Here is a 13745-nt window from a genome sequence, read left to right on the forward strand (position 1 = left end):
AAATGAAATGTATGTAATCATTAATTAAATAAACAATTATTATGTTTTTGTATATGTTTTTCTCCCTGTTTTATTGTATTTAAATTATTTCTTCACACGAGTTATCTTTTATGTCTTGATTTATAAATTACCCTTTTTTGATATAACATTTTAATGCACTGACATAATCTTGTTGTATTATTTGTATTATAATTTTCACGTTTTCTTTTTTTAAAGGTTCATTATGCTCAAGAAATACTAATAAAAATCATTTTTATTTCACAAAAACTTAAAATGTTTGGTATCTTATTACCGTTTCCAAAATGAGAAAATGTACTTTTTGGCTATATAGACGAACTATCTTTTTTTCTTTTGATTTGTTTGCAATTGGTATAATGTATATATGTTTATATTGTTAATTTGCTATAAACATTGTATAATGTTTCATGCAATAAAATTGGAAATTGGAAAATTGGTTTGCAATTGGTATAATTATAATGAATTAGCATTTTGCATGGAAATCAAAATACTACATTGTTTAGATTTTTTACCTTTACGACACATTACTGCAGATTCAACCTGTTCAACATCTAACATGCCTTAAATCCATTATTTTAACACAAATAAACACATGTTTGACATTTCTAAAGTATTCAATAAATATTGATTTTTGTGGCATAATGTGCCTTTAGTGTTTGAAATTTGTTTTTTGTCCAATAAATTTGCAGTATTTGGTAAACCGGCAAACTGTTAATCAGTCTAGTAAATCGACTGTTTATAAAAATTTTAAGCTGTTTAAAATTCATTAGTACGTATTTACGAAATAAAATTGATCACGCGAATGCGCCGCGCCTGACCAATTTAATTTTGTAAATACGTACCAATAAACTTTAACTTTTACTTAAAAAGAATATTAAATGCATAATAAAATTTTAGTTCAACAACCGAACGCTGGATACGAGCGGTTATGGTTCTCAGCTGATAGTGCAATATGTGATACGTCAGTTAGTATACCGACCCTAGAGTTCCACGTTCTTGTGAAACATCTTATGACAACGGTTTCAATTCTTTAAAACTACAGAATACAAATTAATTCGTACGGTTTATTTTCTGCTTCTATTCTTTATTACAGATTTTACATTTCCTTCTTACCAAATGTGCATGGATAGAGTAAGTATATTTAAACCCTGTTTAAACGAAAGTTATTAGTCAATTATCTCAAAGTCTAGAGTTACAGTAGTCGTATATCCTTTCGCTCAGGCCAACTTTTTTACCTTACATCTAGAGGAACAAACTAGGAACAATTCAATATCAAAAAAAAGCAGGACTATCTGTGCATAACCAGTAAATACTAAATAACAGTTAAAGATAACATTGGAGTTATTGATTGTGCAAATAAATATGTATATTTACCAATCTTGTTTATGTATATTCTTGTCTGACCATGGTTTGAAATTTAGGCTTTCACACATTACTGGTATTTGCTTGTTTATATTTTTCTTGTATGATTAACTTAAAAACATACATATTACGTCTATCAATTGCTCTGGCGTATTCCATCATTGGATATTTATTTGAATATTTGAATATCAATAACATATACTTCGATGAACTATAGGAATGGCCGACTCTGCTGCAATCACTTTCCCAGACAAATTGTTATTCTCAGCGGACTATAAGTACATGACAAGTACGGGGACAGTGGAAGGATACTATGGACATGTGCACGAATAAAACGGCGTTGTCATTCAATAACTACACAAACTGCAAACAAGAAATTGCCTACTCTGGTATACAGCCATAAATCTATATTATTACTATCAAATTTCTATAAGTATTGTTTAGCATAACATCAAATATTTTAATGTGAAAAAATATTGATGCTAAACGGAACAATGGAAATTTATAATGTCAATGAAAATTAAATGTTATGTCATAACTAAGAAGGTTACATTGTTCTTATACAAACACTATTTCATAACTAAGAAGGTAACATTGTACAGTATGAAGAATAGCCTACAGGACATTTTAAATATTTTAAGAGTATCAAAAACATATAACGAGGAGAAATGGGAAACATTGAGCTTGTTTTAGAACCTGCTTATTACAAAAAAAAAAGATAATCATATAGTCTTATTTTTCTACTTTTTATTATGTAGCTGATTTCCTGTCAAACGTAATTAGTAATTAGTGAAAAGTAGTTTGTTTCAATATCCTTATCTTTGCCCTTTTTTCAAATACCATTATTAAAGAATTGTCATCGTCGTCTCTTTATCCTCTATCAATTGTATAAATGAGGTGTGTGAGACTAAGGATTAAGTTATCTGTCCTTTAACTGACAAGAAAAGAAATGGCAGATTACTTGAAAACAGACCCCTTTCCGTGATTGTATTTTTTATGATATCATAATACATATTTTAAGATATTGTTAAAAAAACGTTTAGAAAAATCTGTTTTACAGTTTTCATTCTGCTTATACATGATTTAACTATGACATAATGAAAAAAAAAATACCTGTTAAACCTTTTCCATTTTCTTCAATTCTCCTTAAAACCTTTTCCATTTTCTTCAACTCTCTTAACTACACTACTCGCGCGGGTAGGCATTAATAATCTGCACCATCAAGAAGCGTTATCTAATGTGCGAAATATTTGAAGTCCTGTAAACGAACTTTTATTTGTATCGGTTTAAGCAAAACTAAATAACAAATACGAATAATAGATTTCATGTCAAATATAAATGTCCTTGAACATAGGCTGTTATTTTTCTTAATAGTTATTTAATGACCATTATTGATTTATTTTATAAATATGTGCCGACAAATAAAATGATAAAAACGTCAACTAAATAGCAACACATTTAAGGGGGGTCAGTATACGTTTCCTTAGGATATAGACCAATGAAATTTTTAATGGAGAAAACATGGACAAATTAATTATTTTATCACTATTTCATGGATTATTTACAATACTATCAGGTAGGTCTGTCAGCATGATGTTTTATTTTGAATAGGAGGTAAGTTTTATTTGATCTTTAATTGAGTTTAATTAAGTGAAAAAGATATAATCTTTATTATATCTTTTACATTTCAATGTATGGTTCGAATTTATTTGGTTAAGTCAGTCCGATATGAATAATTATCTACTGATTTTATTTCCTAGATATTATTGTTCTAATTTATTCATGAACTTAAATACCGCTACGTGATCGAATCCCACCATGGACTTTCTATAGTTTTATGTAAGGAAACTATCCAGCTGGCTTACTGAGAGTCAATGGTTCTACTAGGGTGCTCGCTCGTGTCTGAAAAAGCACGGACGGGCAACTGAAGTCTCCGTTCCCCAGTAAACGGGACAGTCACCATAATATGACCACTACCATGTCGGTGTGACTTAAAAAAATCCAACACATAACCAAAATTTAAAAGGAAAGCCATAACACCTTAATTGCTGTTGCTTATTTATATGCATGTACTAACCAAATTTACAAGTGATTGTAATGTCTTCATGTCGTCGAAATACTCCCTCTACCATTTTTTAATTTTCATAGTGGGTTCTTGTATATCATCTGATTTCAAATTATGGCTTAACTTCGGGTATTTGTGGATCATTCCTCGTACATGTATTTATAAAATACTATATCAATAACTTTAAAATTCGACATTTTTGCTTGCGAAAAGTCAATGGTTCTACTCAAGGAGCTTAAAATAATGCACAAGAACCATGTAAGCTTTTATTTCTCCAGTTAAGATAGAAAATCACACTCTTAAAACGATCACAAAAATATTAGAGAAAATCCAATACATATTTTGCACATACTTCTCTATGTTAGTTAAACACAACAGAACTATGTTAGTTAAAAGATGAAAAGTTTAAGCTTAACTTGTTATCTAACAGGAAGATGGAAGTATTTATTTTCTTATGAACTATATGATAATATTTAATCATATTTAAAGTAAAGACAAGTGTCTCAATAAAGCTGTTTAGATTGGTACTCGTATTTGATAATGATATGTTTAATTCTGGATATTTTTAGTGGAAGGATGTCTCTTGCCTCTCTCAGCTGGGACATGGGTATCAAGCACACGCGGCACGTGGACGGTGTCAGATGATGGTACCTTTTCTACCATATCTAACTTTAAAGCTGACCTTTCAAGGTCACTTACTACAGCCACGCTCGACTGTAAAAGTAGTTCCGGGACGCAGTATATTCTCGGGTAAGATTCAATCTTCGGTTTGTAGAATTATGTTTTCACTTAAATTTACGATTTATTTTCGACAAATGAGTCTATGTCATGTATTGGCGGATGAAACGGCAAATGTAGCCAGAAATTGAGCCTCCCCTTTGAAATATCAATAATTTACCACTATTTTTAAATCAAACTTCCATTTTTTTTTATATTTCAGAACAAAGTTTGAAATATTTTTCGCTGTCTTTATTGATGTGTACAATAGACTCCCCTAAAAATATCAATAATTTACCACTATTTTTAAATAAAGCTTCCTTTTTATATTTCAGAACGAGGTTTGAAATATTTTTCGCTGTCTTTATTGATGTGTACACATGTTTAGATATACGTACAACAGCAGTGTCTCCCAACAGTTATGTGTACTATATTGTCACGCGTAAGTATACTGATTTTTCTTAAAGATACTTTAAAGGCCCATTATGCATCAGAAATGTTTTTATTTTCGCTTTTCAAAAGCTTTTCATTTTCAGTATTCTTTTAAAGTTCTAAAAAGTTACTCATAGGCCTGTTTCCTGAATCATCTTTTGCTTCTGTTGCTCTTTTGCATTTTGTAAAACCATAGTGATTTAGTATTCTGTATGGAATCAAAATATAGCTGTACTTGCCCGAAAACAATCATCTTCCATTATCTAATCGTTACGAAACCCATGTTTGGTCTATATAAAGAATGAAAATTTTATTCGTGTCTGAAGCATAATGTGTCTTTAAATAAAGGTCCTGTTTATTGGTGTTTTATTATGACCGTATCTCGCACAGTTATATATCAAGTGCTCCTCCATGCTTATTTTAGACTCAATGGGCACCTATGTAGAACCACCGACGTTCCGTTAGCTAGCCGGAAAGCTTCCTCATTTAAAGTAATCCGAATTCCCTTGTGGGGTTCGAACTTTCAGAGTTGTGAGACATGTGGTCTTAAGTTAATGAACTTGACCATTCGGCCACCTACTTTTTACAATAATGTATCACCGTGGGAAACTAGAAAATTATGTCCGTGAAGAAAAAATATTTTAGTTACAACAAAACTTTGATGCTTTTGGCGATACAAGAATTTATTTGAAATAATATTTCAATGTTTTATCATTTATATATATAAATTACCCGCAGCACCGGATTCGAACACAGGCGAGCAATTCACAAGCGATATAAGTAGCGCATGTACAAACTCGAACTTTGAAACTGCCATTAATACACATATTGTTCTTCAAAGTGGTATAGTATAATCTTTATTTACTTTGTAAAACTTTATAGAGTTCTTCCCTTCCCTCTGTGTGTATAATAAGGTACTTCTATAACCTCGGTATAGTTTAATCAAAATTATTTTAGCTCGATTGCAAAACATGTTCTTGCAACTTATATTAATCACTTTTGTGTCCGTGCAAGTTGGTATCTCCAAACCTACAGAAGAGAATAGGTTGAAACTGTATACACTTGTTCTCTTTTGTTATCCTTAATAATGGGTACAGATCCTTTAACTCTGAATTACCTTTTTATAGAGTTGTGCCCCTTTTCTTTCTTGTCAATCACTGAGAATAGTCGAGCGCGCTTCCTCACGGCAGTTCTTGTTATTGACATTATTTAATATGCTCATTTTACATTAAAGTCTAAATGGTAAAATAGTAACGCTTTAATTAAAATTATCATTTCCATTAATAGTCTAATTTATTATGAGCGTTGTGATAATTTGTTCTATACGACTTTCTGACTTCAGGTTCCGAGACAGCCGCCGGCGTTAACTATCCCGATGCTATTCTCGGGAACTATAGCGTCGAATATTCCGACATAGATGGCAACACGGTCACAGGTTCGGACATGGACTCCTGCGACAATAAGACTCTTATGGTTTTCAATAATGCAGACTCAAATACAAGCCTTGCTTTTACAAGTGAGTTTTCTGTCCGCGTATATGAACAATTTTTTATACAGATCAGATACAGTTAACAATACTTATTCTATAAGCTATTTGAAAAATAAATTTCATTGTATTTAATGTAAAATATGCTGGTTTTTCAAATTATTTAAAATGTTACAAATAACTAGACATACAACATGTAATTATTCGTAAAGTACATGTACTAAAACAATCAGAACAGAACAATCTAATATTTATTTTGTTTTTTACTTATACATATGCCCGTGAAAGATTTGATATACTCCTTAATAGACCTTAAATTTGCATCGAATCTGTCCGTATGACTTTCATTTTAACATATATTTGTAAGTATATTTTTTTATATAAATGTACACGTATAAGAATTATCTTTTCAGGTGGTAATAATCTGCTAGCCTTACATTACGTCACATCCGGCTCGAGTGTTTACGTGCACACATATAATACCGACCCTACTGTTTCAAATCCAACGACATATAGTATAGCATGCTGGGTAAGTCGACATTTTTCTTAAATTTAATTTATTCTCAATAAAATAACAGTGAACAGAAAAAAAATCTGGAAACAAGGTAATCCCTCGGAAGCATTAATCACAACAAAATTTCATGAAAATTGGGGTTACACGACTTACCGGAATCGGCCGAATTACCGGAATCGACCGGAATCGGCGGTGAATTACCGGAATCGACCTGTAACTTTGTAATAATTAAACTTTTTAAGTTTTTTCTTGCAATTTTATAAAATATAAACAATATCAATGATTTATGAAAAGATTTTTATAAATAAAATCGCTTTTAATTAATTTAACAAGAGATCTAATATCGGCGAGCTACTGCCAAACTGCCAGTGACCGGAATCGGCCTGTTATTTCGTTGTGTTATGCAACTTTTAATGTTCCTTTTGCATGTTTTTATAAAACCTAAATATTATCATTAATCTTCCTAGAGATTGTGAAAAAAATCGCTTTTAAATAATAATAATAAACAAATATTTATGATCAGCGAAAACGGGCAAACTGCCGGAATCGGCAAAGGATTACCGAAATCGGCCTGTAATTTGCTTATCTTTATACTTTAAACAAAATGTTTGCACCCTTGATATTAAATAAACAATAGCAATGATATGTAATCAGATTATTGTCAATAAAATCACTTTTATTAATTAAACAAGATATTTAATATCGGCGAGTTACTACCATACTGTCGGAATCGGCGAAGGATTACCGGAATCGACGTATAATTTAGTCTATTGTACATTTTTAACGTTTCTGTTGCATTGTTAATATTCGTCTTATAAAATATAAATATTATGAATGATATTTAAAAGTTTCTTTCATTCTTTTATTTTGTAAATTTCAATTCGCCTTTGGTTAATAAAGCAAGAGATCGAAGATCGGCGAGTTACATATACTGTCATACAGCCGAAATAGCCGAATGATTACCGGAATCGGCCTGTATTATTGTAATTTATGGACTTTGCAAGAAAAAAATGCAAACAATATAATAGATATCTAAAAAGATTTCTGAAAATGAAGAATCCTTATTAAATAATAAGCTAGAGATCTAAGGTCGGCGAATTACTGCCATATCGCATAATTCCGCATAATTATATGCAGTGCCAGGGCTATCGGACAATTACCGGAATCGGTCTGTTTTTCCCACCAATATTTCAACGTTTAAAAAATAACCTTGACTTATTTTATTAAATACAAACAATTTAAAAGATTTTTTATAATGTTTATTGAAATCGGTATTAAATAAGAAGCAAAAGATTTATGAAAAATTGCTGTTATAAATAATAAAAAGATTAATATTGAAGATCGGCAAAAACGGGAAACCTGTCGGAATAGGCGATAGATTACCGGAATCGACCTGTAATTTGGTTATTTGTGATTTTTTTGAATATTTTTTTGCATATTTTTATAAGATATAAACATTTTCAACGATATTCATTTTTGTAAATAAATTCGCTTTTGATTAATAAAACAAGAGACCTAAGATCGGCGAATTACTGTCATTCTGCCGATATAGGGGAAGGATGGGCGGAATCAGCCTGTAATATAGTTATTTTTATGTTATTTTATTGAATGCAAATAATATCATCGATTTACGAAGATTTTTTTGAGAAATAAAGATCACTTTTTTACTATAAACTAGATATCTAAGATAGACTAATTACTATCACAGTGCCTGAATAAACAGGTAAATACCGGAATTAGTCTGTTTTTTTTTGGTTATATTTCAGCGTTTTAAAAATATCTTGCCATACAAACAATTCAAATGATATTTGAAAATATTTATTGCAATTGCTATTACATAATAAACAAGGTGATCTATGATTTCTTCCATACTACCGAATCGACGAGCGATTACCGGAATCGGCTTCACTTCGTCTAGGATTACTGGAATCGGTTCTAATTTTGTTATGAATGTGAACTCAATATTATTATTATCATTTATTTTTGCATGTATTTACAAACATTATCATTGATCTTTTATGGAATAATGCAATATCGTCTTTACATTATATTTTTTCAGGACATTGCTAACAGAGGATTGTTTGAAATGACGGATAACAATAGGTCAGTTTTGTCTTTCTTTCTTTATGTTTGCAAAACTCAATTCTTGATTTCATAAAGTAGTCGATTTATAATAACATGCAATAATATTTACATGAAATCAATGTTTTACCAGGCAGTTACTTGACAGTTCATGGTCATTCTTGAGTATCAAATCAATTGTCGTCATAAATTTGCGTTATTGGTGCACCATAAAATATTACAAAGATTGCGAATAAGTCAATCGTTGAAACATAGATTATTTAGTCTTAAATAGTAAACAAATCATCTATACCCGTAAAGTTTAAAACAGTGAGATATGGATGTTAACTATATACGCACAGATGATACTGTCACTTTATTGGAAGTAAACGAGCTGTATATTGGGAGCTGTGTATTGGGAAGTGTGATATACTACAAAACAGTGGGGTGCCAATATACGGTATGCTGATATATTTCATAGTGGGAGAGACTATCTGTTAGAGAATGCCTGTTGTTCAGCAAGCTGTAGATGAAATAAGTCATAGGATTTATTGAACTTCGTAATTTTTAAAGACTTAAGATTTAGTCAATGTAAAAACAAAACAACAATATAAACACCCTGTATAGATCTAAAGATTCTTTTTCAAAGTTTAGCATAATTTCTAACCGTTTGACCCATTTAATTATTAATAAAAAATGGAAGAAGATCCTTTTAAAGTTAAGGACTATGATATATACATGTAGTCATCTATGTCTCTGGCTTATGACACTGAATTAATAATGACATTTTCCGCGAACATCCCAAATAAACACACAATATTTTTTTAATGTGATGTATATATATTTTTTCATCTTTGATTAAATATAAACAATATCAATGATATGTAATCAGATTTTTGTAAATAAAATCTCATTGATAAATGATTAATTAAACAAGATATTTAATATCGGCGAGTTATTGCCATACTGTATAATAATTTGGTTATTAATGAAGATTTAAAAAAAAGGTTCTTGCATCTTTATACAATATCAATGAAATGTAAAAAAACGTAAATAAAATCGCTTTTGATTAATTTAACAAGAGATCTAATATCGGCGAGCTACTGCCAAACTACCCGAATAACAATCCTTCCGACAGTATGACAGTAAGTTCAGTAACTTGCTGATCTAGTTTAATTAATAAAGCGTGATTTTGTTTATAAAAATCTTTGTACATGTCATTCATATTGTTTGTATTTAATAATTCTTAAAAAGTTCATAAATAAAATTACTGGCCGATTCCGGTAATAATTCCCCGATTCCAGCAGTATGACAGCTGGAACATACGATATATCGTATGTCCCAGATGACAGTAACTTGCTGATCATAATTAAATCTCTTGTTTTAATGAATCAAATGTGTTTTTTTTTATAAAAAAATCTTATTACATGTCATTAATTGTCTATATTTTATAAATGTTTAAAAGTTCATGAATAACAAAATTACAGGCCGATTCCGGTAATCATTCCTCGATTCCGGCAGTATGACAGTAACTAGCTGATCTTAAGTATGTTGCTTAATTAATCGTAAGCGATTTTTATTTATAAAAATATTTTTACATGACATTAACATTGTTTATATTTTATAAAAGATGCAAGATTTCTTTTAAAAGTTCATAAATAACAAAATTACAGGCCGATTCCGGTAATCATTCCCCGAAACAACACGCTTTCTGTAACAGACAGACCCTCCCACTATGAAATATATCAGCATACCGTATATTGGCACCCCACTGTTTTGTAGTATATCACACTTCCCAATACACAGCTCCCAATATACAGCTCGTTTACTTCCAATAAAGTGACAGTATCATCTGTGCGTATATAGTTAACATCCATATCTCACTGTTTTATACTTTACGGGTATAGATGATTTGTTTACTATTTAAGACTAAATAATCTATGTTTCAACGATTGACTTATTCGCATCCTTTGTAATATTTTTATGGTGCACCAATAACGCAAATGACGACAATTGATTTGATACTCCAGAATGACCATGAACTGTCAAGTAACTGCCTGGTAAAACATTGATTTCATGTGAATATTTTATAAGGTTTGTATTGTTTAAATAAAGATTCAAATAAAAATTATTGCATGTAATTATAAATCGACTACTTTATGAAATCAAGAATTGAGTTTTGCAAACATAAAGAAAGACTAAACTGGCCCATTGTTATCCGTCATTTCAAACAATCCTCTGTTAGCAATGTCCTGAAAAATATAATGTAAAGACGATATTGCATTATTCCATAAAAGATCAATGATAATGTTTGTAAATACATGCAAAACTAAATGATAATAATAATATTGAGTTCACGTTCATAACAAAATTAGAATCGATTCCAGTAATCCTAGACGAAGTGAAGCCGATTCCGGTAATCGCTCGTCGATTCGGTAGTATGGAAGAAATCATAGATCACCTTGTTTATTATGTAATAGCGATTACAATAAATATTATTAAATATCATTTGAATTGTTTGTATTTAATAAAATATGGCAAGATATTTTTAAAACGCTGAAATATAACAAAATAACAGACTAATTCCGGTATTTACCTGTTAATTCAGGCACTGTGATAGTAATTAGTCTATCTTAGACATCTAGTTTATAATAAGAAGTGACCTTTATTTCATAAAAAATCTTTTTATATCAATGATATTATTTGCATTTAATATAATAACATAAAAAAAACTATAGTATACAGGCTGATCCCGCCCATCCTTCCCCTATATCGGCAGTATGACAGTAATTCGCCGATCTTAGGTCTCTTGTTTTATTAATTAAAAGCGAATTTACTTACAAAAATGAATATCGTTGAAAATGTTTATATCTTATAAAAACATGCAAAAGAAATATTTAAAAAGTTCACAAATAACCAAATTACAGGTCGATTCCGGTAATCCATCGCCTATTCCGACAGGTTTCCCGTTTTTGCCGATCTTCAATATTAATCTTTTTATTATTATATAACAGCGATTTTTCATAAATCTTTTGCTTCTTATTTAATACCGATTTCAATAAAACATTATAAAAATCGTTTATATTGTGTTTGTATTTAATAAAATAATTCAAGGTTATTTTTTAAACGTTGAAATATTGGTGGGGGAAAAAACAGACCGATTCCGGTAATTGTCCGATAGCCCTGACAACTGCATATATGCGATATGGCAGTAATTCGCCGACCTTAGATCTCTAGTTTATTTATTTAATAAGGATTCTTCATTTTCAGAAATCTTTTTAGATATCAATGATATTGTTTTTCATTTTTTTCTTGCAAAGTCCATAAATTACAATAATACAGGCCGATTCCGGTAATCATTCGGCTATTTCGGCTGTATGACAGTATATGTAACTCGCCGATCTTCGATCTCTTGCTTTATTCATCAAAGGCGAATTGAAATTTACAAAATAAAAGAATGAAAGAAACTTTTAAATATCATTCATAATATTTATATTTTATAAGACGAATATTAACAATGCAACAGAAACGTTAAAAATGTACAATAGACTAAATTATACGTCGATTCCGGTAATCCTTCGTCGATTCCGACAGTATGGCAGTAACTCGCCGATATTAAATATCTTGTTTAATTAATAAAAAGTGATTTTATTGACAATAATCTGATTACATATTATTGCTATTGTTTATTTATAATCATGGGTGCAAACATTTTGTTTAAAGTATAAAGATAAGCAAATTACCGGCCGATTTCGGTAATCCTTTGCCGATTCCGGCAGTTTGCCCGTTTTCGCTGATCATAAATATTTGTTTATTATTATTATTTAAAAGCGATTTTTTTCACAATCTCTAGGAAGATTAATGATAATATTTAGGTTTTATAAAAACATGCAAAAGGAACATTAAAAGTTGCATAAACAACGAAATAACAGGCCGATTCCGGTCACTGGCAGTTTGGCAGTAGCTCGCCGATATTAGATCTCTTGTTAAATTAATCAAAAGCGTTTTTATTTATAAAAATCTTTTCATAAATCATTGATATTGTTTATATTTTATAAAATTGCAAGAAAAAACTTAAAAAGTTTAATTATTACAAAGTTACAGGTCGATTCCGGTAATTCACCGCCGATTCCGGTCGATTCCGGTAATTCGGCCGATTCCGGTAAGTCGTGTAACCGTGAAAATTGCAGACTCGGCTTGATTTAGTCTGTACATGAGGGATGATGAATAAGTGCAACATCCTTCAAAACAAGACATAATTCGGCAATCACGTGATCAGCCTCCGCCATATCTCATTTATTTTCCATTTCCGGCCTTCCGTTTAGACCCGGAAATGACGTAGCAACAAATACGCAACATCCGTAACCTGACGGAATTTCCGATTGCTAATTACAGCACAGATTATTATGTATAACTGACGTATTCTAATACATTCTATTCAAACATGAGTCAAATGCAACATGATAATATCCATAAATATAACTAAATATTTCTTTTAGCCACACATTTTCAATAAGAATGAAATACAATTACTAATACAATGATAATTTGCTAAAAACTTTGGTCATTCATTTTGAAATTTATTGACAAAGGAGTTTATACAAAAAAAAAACACATATTTAAAATATATTATAATAATTATAGACTTGTATGTTATTTACAGGTAATCGTGAGTTCGAGCAGTCAGGTGAAAGCTACCGTGTACCCTAATGAATGCGTTCAAGGTCAAAGTTCAACATCAGTCCCTTACGGTGGACAGAAGTTTGTGTTAACTCCACAATGTGAGTACATGTACTATAGTCTGTCCCATTAAAAATGGAAATGAACTTTTGCCTGGTGTGAATTAACAAAACGAGGTTGAATAAAAATTTAACTATTTTTGTAAACTAAAAAAAGTCACCCTCGAGATTTTTCAGGATTTTACTCTAAAATGTCTACTTTTCTTGTGAAAGCAAATTTTGATTTCTCTATGGAAAATCTCTGTTGTTTATTTTCCGTAGCCATTGCATTTGAAGATGAACAGGAGAAAGCACGTGTCATGTTTCTAAAATATACATGAGGTTCTCGGGGTCGTTTCATGATTATTTTAC

The 13745-nt window shown here is 30.5% G+C and overlaps 1 protein-coding gene across 1 annotated transcript; it reads left to right on the top strand.

Moving 5' to 3' along the window:
* Nucleotides 1–1601: 1601 nt before the first annotated feature.
* On the top strand, nt 1602–13468 carry LOC132733911 (uncharacterized). The gene is made up of 7 exons (XM_060720629.1): nt 1602–1769; nt 4015–4195; nt 4498–4604; nt 5333–5437; nt 5937–6110; nt 6494–6609; nt 13319–13468. The coding sequence occupies exons 1-7, from the start codon at nt 1694–1696 to the stop codon at nt 13466–13468; spliced, it is 909 nt and encodes a 302-aa protein (XP_060576612.1). The 5' UTR covers nt 1602–1693.
* The last annotated feature ends 277 nt before the right edge of the window (nt 13469–13745 follow it).

Source organism: Ruditapes philippinarum, unplaced genomic scaffold, assembly GCF_026571515.1.
Source record: "Ruditapes philippinarum isolate M1 unplaced genomic scaffold, ASM2657151v2 ctg1388_1_1_1_1, whole genome shotgun sequence".
NCBI classification, from domain to species: domain Eukaryota; kingdom Metazoa; phylum Mollusca; class Bivalvia; order Venerida; family Veneridae; genus Ruditapes; species Ruditapes philippinarum.